This window comes from Solanum pennellii, chromosome 12 (assembly GCF_001406875.1).
Source record: "Solanum pennellii chromosome 12, SPENNV200".
Lineage (NCBI taxonomy): Eukaryota > Viridiplantae > Streptophyta > Magnoliopsida > Solanales > Solanaceae > Solanum > Solanum pennellii.
In genome coordinates, this window is record NC_028648.1 from 6,120,199 (window position 1) to 6,128,359 (window position 8,161).

Here is an 8,161-nt window from a genome sequence, read left to right on the forward strand (position 1 = left end):
GGAGACGCCCCCGGCCCGACGGTATACAATGTTATTGTATTGGGCCCTTAATTATCTGTTAATTCTGTATGTTGGGCCCAAGCCTGTTAGGGCGTAGCTTAGCACTATATATAGACGCTATGGCAAACCCTATTCTGTAATTCTGTTCTTGCCTCTCCTTAATAAAACTGCTCTCCCTCTTCCCGTGGACGTAGCCAATTTATTGGTGAACCACGTAAATCTGTTGTCTTGTTTTTCGCGTTTATATTTTCTCGTATTATCTCGAATTCCGCATAACATTTTTAAAAAAAGTTAAAGTAATTTGTAAATAAATAAAATTATCGTACAAGACAAGGCGGATAAAGCGAGGTTGAAAAATTTATAAATTGAACTCAACCCGCCCCACATCCAAACCGCCCCGAATCCAAACCGCCCCGCTCCTTTGTCACCCCTACTTGTTTGGCCTAATCCCATAACCATCCCCCGTCTCTTCCATGCCCCCACCCCACGCTACCCCACCCTACCCCACATCCCCATCCCGTTTCTCCCCCTTTTGACTGTGTCTCCTCCTACCTCCAAAATCTCTTCTGAATCCGTCAATGGAAGATTCTCAGTCTCACTCCCACTCTCACCCTAACCAATACAACCACTCAGCTCCACTCCTTTCCATCAATGAATCTTCACAGCAAGTTAAATTTGCAAGCTCCGATGCTGCTTTCTCTCACACCGTCTCCTCCGCCGTTGGATCCAACACCGGTGCTAAGTACAAGCTGATGTCACCTGCTAAGCTCCCGATCTCTCGCTCCTCCGCATGTATCACCATCCCTCCTGGTCTCAGTCCTTCATCCTTTCTCGAATCTCCCGTTCTTCTATCGAACATCAAAGTAAGTCCTACTTCTCATCACATGAAATTACACTTTCAGATTTGGGAACCGATACACTAATTAGATGTATTTTGCTTGTTATGAAAATGAAATTGGATATCTTAACTAAAATTTTGATTGCTGTTTTCAAATTGTTTTCCTTATTTGATACCCTCTGGAGTGGTGTGGAGGACCGGAGGAATTTTTTTGATGTGATTGATGCTTTCTTAAAGTACATTTTGAACTATTAATTATATGTTTGGTTGTTTTCATTTTATTGCAATTTGTTGTTTGATTCCTTTTCCCCACCTGAATGCTATTTTGGGGAATACGTGTATATATATAGATTTGTGTGCTATTTGCAACCGTAGGTTTTGATGCTTACATTAGGATGCTGATGTATGATTATTCTTTTAAATTTTCGTAGAATTATATTCTGTCTTCCTCTGCGTATATAGCCGTCAGTGTGTTTCTTCACATGTTGAATCTTCCTTTTGGCAAGGTGCTCAACTTACCACTAAGTTGTTCCATAGAGAAAAAAGATACTGGTGATATGAATGTGGACATAATAATGGCATCAGAAAGTTATATACTCTTTTGTTATTCCAACCTGTATGATTATTATAAGCATGTGTGCTTCATGTGTCACTAATTCTTATATTGAAAGGTTCCAACTTCAGTGGTTGGTGATGAATCACCTATGAAACTATTATAAGTAGCACCTATTTTTCTTGAAAGCATCTGTACCCACCACTGAGATGGAATGATAATTGATAAAGAAAGATAGCGAAAAGAAAAAAAAAGGTTTCTTCCCCTATAAAGAGGAGGAAGCTGGGGTAAAAGAGGCAAATTTGTATCACTTTGGTTATCCTATGTTCAGATGCTACTTCTATTCTGGAAAGGAGATTGTGATCACTGAATAGCATTTCTTATAACTTGCAGGCTGAGCCGTCTCCTACCACAGGTTCCTTCTCCAAATTTCAAGTAATGCAAGGCTCTAGTGGGAGTGCTGCTTTTTCATATTTGAGAAGCTGTTCAAGTGGAAATGTATATGGTGAAACGACCGGCGAATTTGAGTTCAAATTTGCTATTGCATCTAACTCTACCTCAGGATCACTGGCGAATGAAGCTGCAGTGGTAATGCGCTTGACTGTTATCCTTGGCACTATTGAAAATAAATTACCTAGATTTTATTCAAAGCGTATATGCTCGAATTAGATTAGAAACAAGGAAATACAACAAGAGCACTATTGAATATTAGTTATTTTTTCTCCACCTTTAAAACTTCTCAATGAGCCAATCCATTCCTTAAATTGAACTGTGCTTGATTCAGAAATTTGCTTAAAAATCTGACTTTGGTGTTCTTGAAATTCTCTCTCTCTCTATCTCTCACCCACTCACTAACTTACCACATCTCATTCGTGAAAGGATTGAGACACAACTCTTACCAATAATAAAAATGACTATAACACAATTCTTTGCACTTGATGCCTGTTGTATGCTTGTAATTATTACATGAAATGTCAGTCAAAGTCAAAGTTATTCTGTTGATCTTCTTGTATATGCATTTCAAACATACAAAAGGTATCTGCAAGTGAGAGATAACTTCTTTGTGACTAAAGTTGTGGGAACAGGGTGGATTGTTGGTTAATTCTTTCTTTAGCAGGAAAATAAAATGGTTACAATGATTGCACCTTTTGTTTTGTTTGTTTGTTTTCAGTTTTTGTAACAAGGTGATTACATCTCTTTTTTGTTGATAGTTCAAGACCCTTAAATGAATTAATTTTGAAGATTGACTTTATAAAAAATTGAAAAGAATGGAGTGTAGCTGTTAAAAGTATAGTCAAAAGGTGTTAACTCATTGCCAGGAAAATGACGATTTGTTTGCATAGTGTATTTGGTTTCCAAATATGTCACCAATTTTTTCCTCTTGGTTTTATTTGTTTTCTTCTACATTTGAGTGGATGTGTGGTTAAGATGAATTGCCCATCTCACTTGAGTGATACTTTCTTTCTACATTTTATGGATTTAATGACAGAGGATCCAACAACAATAAGAAGGCTCTGCAGATTTACTTTTTTATTTTCTTTTAGTACCTAAAGAAGCAATATGTGAGCTTCATTATTATTTTAACTGAGTTGACTTGAGTTAATTCCTAATACACTGTTGTAATGAAGATTTCTGCAGGTTCCAACCAACAGCAAAGTGAACCTCTGATTCAAATTCAAGATCGATATCTTTCTCAATCATTAGCACCTTCAGCTCTTGTTGAAAGCGAGATGCCTTATTCAAAAGAGCTGAGTCTACCTGCACCTGTTAGTTTAGAAGCCTCGTCAATTAGTACTTCTGCTGCTGCAACTGATAATGAGGAAATAAATCAGAGAGGTCAATCAAATACAAGCTCTCAAGGGTCACATGCTGATAATAAAGATGTATCATCGGTAACAGCTGAGAGATCATCAGAAGATGGGTATAACTGGAGAAAGTATGGCCAGAAACTTGTTAAAGGAAGTGAATTCCCAAGGAGCTACTACAAATGTACATACCCAAACTGTGAAGTTAAAAAGATATTTGAGCGCTCTCCTGATGGACAAATAACAGAGATTGTGTATAAAGGTTCCCATGATCATCCTAAACCCCAGCCCAGCCGTAGGTTTACTCCTGGTGTGCTTACTTCCATCCAAGAAGACAGAGGTGAGAGAGATGCATGCCTCACTGGTCAAGAAGGTAAATTGAATTGCTCTTTAAGGGTTGTTTCTCTACTCAACAAATGCATGACATGGTAGTCTTTATTGAAGCTTCTTTGATCTCATATGGAGTATTCCTCTCTGTTTTATCTTTTCTTGAAGATAAATTCAACACTAATGCCCAGACTAGTAACACTGAGCCCGGCGGTAATCCACTATCACCTCGACAAGCAGGTGATGATGGTCTTGAAGGTACAGTGTCTCAGTTGCATAGTGCTAATGATCAGATGGATGAGGATGATCCATTTGCAAAAAGAAGGTAAAAACCAAGGGTCCTAAATTTATTCCTGTGTAGTAGTCCAGTTTAACAATTGAGTATTTAAGCAGGAAAATGGATGGTGGCATGGATATTACACCAATTGTTAAGCCTATCCGCGAACCACGTGTTGTTGTTCAAACTGTGAGTGAAGTTGATATATTGGATGATGGATACAGGTGGCGGAAATATGGTCAAAAGGTGGTCCGTGGTAATCCTAATCCCAGGTATTTAAAGCATTGTGTGGCATCTAATGGCTAAATGTCTGAAGTTCATATGGTTACTGGTTAAGAGATTGTTTTATGGTCCAAAATGAATCAATACTTTTAGGGGGAGTTCCCCATAATGTTCTAAGCCATCTTTCTAGTCGGCTCGATAGGTTCCCCTCTCAATAACAGTGTTACTTAGCAAAGTCAAAAGAAATAGATAGTCAACTATTGTTTTGGGTGAGATGAGAATAATCATGAGATGTAGTGGTGATATCTTATTAAGCTCTGAACTGAAACTTATTTACAATCCCATACAACCATAACTGGAAACATTGGGAAGTCATGTGTTATAGCAGATAGCAGATAGTTTTGGGTCTGTAACATAGTCGGCTTAGAATGTAAACACTTTCAACTAATTAAACTGTCTAAATGAGGTCTTAGATGAGTCTGTACAAACTGTTGAGAAGTGATTTGAATTCATTTATATGTCAATTTTCATTGCTTTGTAGCCATGTGCATAAATCAAATAAAGTTTATTATGTAGAATGAACATATTTAGCTCTCCAACCCTCCTCTCCTCATCTAGCAGTCTCTTCTGACTCCCTTTTCCACCTAATTTTTTTGTTTGATATTTTATGTTATATTATTTATACTCAATTTTGGTCCATTAGATTTTTTTTGGTTCTGATTTCTGAATCCACTCCTATTTTTATTTATCGCATTATTAATAGTACAAAACAACATACCCAGTGTAATCCAACAAAGTGGGGGTCTGGGGAGGACAGAGTGTACGCAGACCTTACCCCTACCTTGGAGTTAGAGAGACATATCATAGTATTAATAATACGTATGAAAATTGGCAGTGTCAATGAAATATTAAGGGCAGCAGTGCGATTATTGAATGTATTACTTCGACAACTTTTTTGGCTAGAATTGTTTGAGAGGGTAATTACCACTTGATGCCCTGTAGGTTAAGTTGGAGCATGTGAAACTGCCATTAGAAACAGTCACTTAAATAATCATTTATATCCAATCTGTGTTTTTCGCTGCTCATTTAATTGTTGGTACTCTGCCCTAATAGCTTAATGGCCTAAAGTATTTGGAGGTCGTAGATTCAACTCTAATACCCTTGAAATGCTGAAATAAAGCTAGGTTTAACGTGCACCTGCATGACTGCGTGTGAACCTTGTGCCTCTATAATATAGTAAGTTGGACCACTAAGTATTTCATTTATTTGTCAAACGCGTGACTGTAATGCCCTTGTTTCAGCAGCAGACCATAGAGTTCTATATACAGCTTATTAAACAAACATTTCAGAATGAGCTGAATGAACTTCTAGTGAGACATCTAAGTAGTAGAGGGTGAATGATTTTCAGGCTTGATCGATTATCTTCAGGTAAATGTTTAATTAGGAATATAGGACAAGCGAATAAAACCTTTTTTGTGACTAGATTCTACACGCCTAGATCTATTGTATTAATTAAATGAAGAAATCATATAGAATATATTCTATAGGATACCTCAGGATATTCTATTTAATTATAGAACATTGACTTCCTTTATTAGCATATGAATTGATAACTATTATGTATTAAGTCAATTGAAAATTTTCTATTTTCACAGTATGAATATCTGATCTCCTAAATTTTCTTTCTGAAACTCAAAATACCCTTAATTAGCTTTCATGGAAATCGCTAAACTGAAGACTGAGCAGGCAGAGTGATCACGCATCTAACAATTCATCAAATCTCTGATAAACTTCTGAATATCTTTGCATGGAGGACCTGGTGATGTTTTCATTAATTTGTGTACTTTAAACAGGAGAGTGAAAAAACATAGATTTGTTGACCTCTCTTCCGATTTTGTAGTCTTAGGAAGGAGTGTGATTATTTAGCTATCATTTTAGATATAGAAAAATCGGTTTACTCTAAAATTGTTAAGTCTACATCCAAAATTCAATGAACCTGGTCTTGGCGTGAGTTTCTTATGTTTTTATGGTGTTCATGTGAATGTGATGTAGGAGTTATTACAAGTGCACCAATGCTGGATGCCCTGTCAGGAAACACGTGGAGAGGGCATCCCATGATCCCAAATCTGTAATTACTACATATGAGGGGAAACACAATCACGATGTACCAGCAGCTAGGACTAATAACCATGAAATGGCAGGATCAGCATCTGTAACTGGGGGTTCAAGGGTCAGGACGGAAGAGAATGGCTCAGTTAGCTTGAATCTAGGTGTTGGTATAGGTTATGGTATGGAGAATAGGCGCAATGGACAACTGCACACACTGCCTGCAGAAACTGCACATAGCCAAGTTCAGGGTTCAAGTTCTAGTATGATGTTAGTACAGCCAGCTACAGTTGCGGCATGCTACAACATTGTAAATGGTGGAATGAGCCGGTTTGGAACTATGGAAAATCGTGTTCAGGGCACTGGCTTTGAGACTCTGCCCTTGCAATCATCTGCTCAATGTCCTCAAAACTATGGAAGGATACTTTTGGGCCCGTGAATGTTTCTTCCCTCAGGCAAAAACTTAAAAATAAGAAGCCTCCATCCGTTTTCTTTTTCAGCTTCTCGGTGGGATTACAGAGGGCTGCATCTCTTGTTGGCGTAACCTCGCTTCAGGATTGAGTACCCAGCATGTTGTATGATACAGTTTCACCAAATGTTCATTATGTAATTAGCTTTAATATCACTGTTGCTTTATACTGACAGTATGCTACAAAATGTAACAACTATGGATGTTCTGAGTAGATGTGAACGTCAATATATTCTCTAAAAGTAGGCTAAATTTGCTCGCCCTAGCTGTGAAGAACTTGGAAGTATGGGCTCATTTAGGAAATCATAGAATACTTGAATATGTTGTATTTTATGTAATATGGAAGTAGACCCATGTAAAATGTAATTTCCTGCTATAGGTTCCATAGAATATACCCTTGTGAAATGTGCATTATAGGTTGGGTACAATAGACCCTTGTGATTTGATCCTTTCTTGATCCCGCATATAGTGATAGCGGGAGCTTCAGTGCACAAGTTGCCTGCTTTATTGTAGGTAATTGCTCTGCAGAAACCATTATGCTAAGTTTATATGTATTTACTTTATATCTTGATCGTGTAATATATAACTGTCTCATAACTTGACATCAAGTTTATATTTATGTTCTCCAATTCTGGATATGTACAAGTAAATATTTAAACTTGTATAAAGTTGAACAAACAAACACATGCATCTTATGAGACATCTTATATGGCAAATTTGAGTTCTATACGTTGTTTAACGTGTATTATGTTACGTAGAATTGTACTAGATACAATTTAGTAAACGATAATAGGATTTGAAGTACATGTTGTAAATATCGATCAATAAAGTTTTAGTACTGACTTTTGAGGATTAGACAAAGTTATCAATTTCAAAAAAGATTATGTTACAAAGGATTTACGTATCTACTTGTTCAATTTTATACAAATTTAAATGTTTACTCCTACACACTTAGTTGAAGGACATAAATATGAATCAAATTAAGAAATATATTTATTCTACTAGTTTCACCCTACGTGCGTGGTGTGTATATCACGTTAAATTATGTTATTGAGTCTTCATTTTTCTCTTCTTGATATACTCCATTTATTCATTTCGATTTTTTAATCTTCCATTCTCGTTGTACCAATTTTGGCGCCTCATAAATATTTATATGAGTTTATAAAAATTTGTGAAAGAGTTGATTTGAATTCTTTTTAAATTAGTTAATCCAAAGATTTAATAGCCTGTTATTGATACTTGAATTCTTTTTTCCAATAATATTTGGAAAAAGGGACAGATTTACCCCCGTACTTTAATAAAAGGTGCGTATATACCCTCCGTTATACTATGCATACACATGTATCCCTATCGTCCAATTAGTGGTACATATATAACCTTGTCACTAACGGAGCCCTATTTTGTAACACGTGTCATGATCCTATGATACTACCCGTTTCATCCCCTTTTCAACCCATAATCATAACCCGCCCCATAACCCGCCCATAACCCTTAAAATAATCCTAAACACACACACCCTAATAAAACACCCAAAGAAAAATTCGCCACTATTCACCCAAAACCC

The 8,161-nt window shown here is 36.8% G+C and overlaps 1 protein-coding gene across 1 annotated transcript; it reads left to right on the plus strand.

The window, feature by feature from the left end:
* The first annotated feature begins 474 nt into the window (after positions 1-474).
* LOC107007508 (probable WRKY transcription factor 20) lies at positions 475-7,162 on the plus strand. Its single transcript, XM_015206154.2, has 6 exons — positions 475-863; positions 1,785-1,979; positions 3,020-3,569; positions 3,692-3,848; positions 3,917-4,072; positions 6,075-7,162. Exons 1-6 carry the CDS (start codon positions 579-581, stop codon positions 6,565-6,567), a joined length of 1,836 nt encoding a protein of 611 aa, XP_015061640.1. The 5' UTR covers positions 475-578; the 3' UTR covers positions 6,568-7,162.
* The last annotated feature ends 999 nt before the right edge of the window (positions 7,163-8,161 follow it).

Bases quoted from the DNA above. Each gene is read 5' to 3' on its own strand.
- LOC107007508 (XM_015206154.2), top strand. From the start codon at position 579: ATGGAAGATTCTCAGTCTCACTCCCACTCTCACCCTAACCAATACAAC. The intron at 1,980-3,019 runs GTAATGCGCTTG...GTTGTAATGAAG, and splicing joins TGGCGAATGAAGCTGCAGTG to ATTTCTGCAGGTTCCAACCA. The intron at 4,073-6,074 runs GTATTTAAAGCA...AATGTGATGTAG, and splicing joins CGTGGTAATCCTAATCCCAG to GAGTTATTACAAGTGCACCA.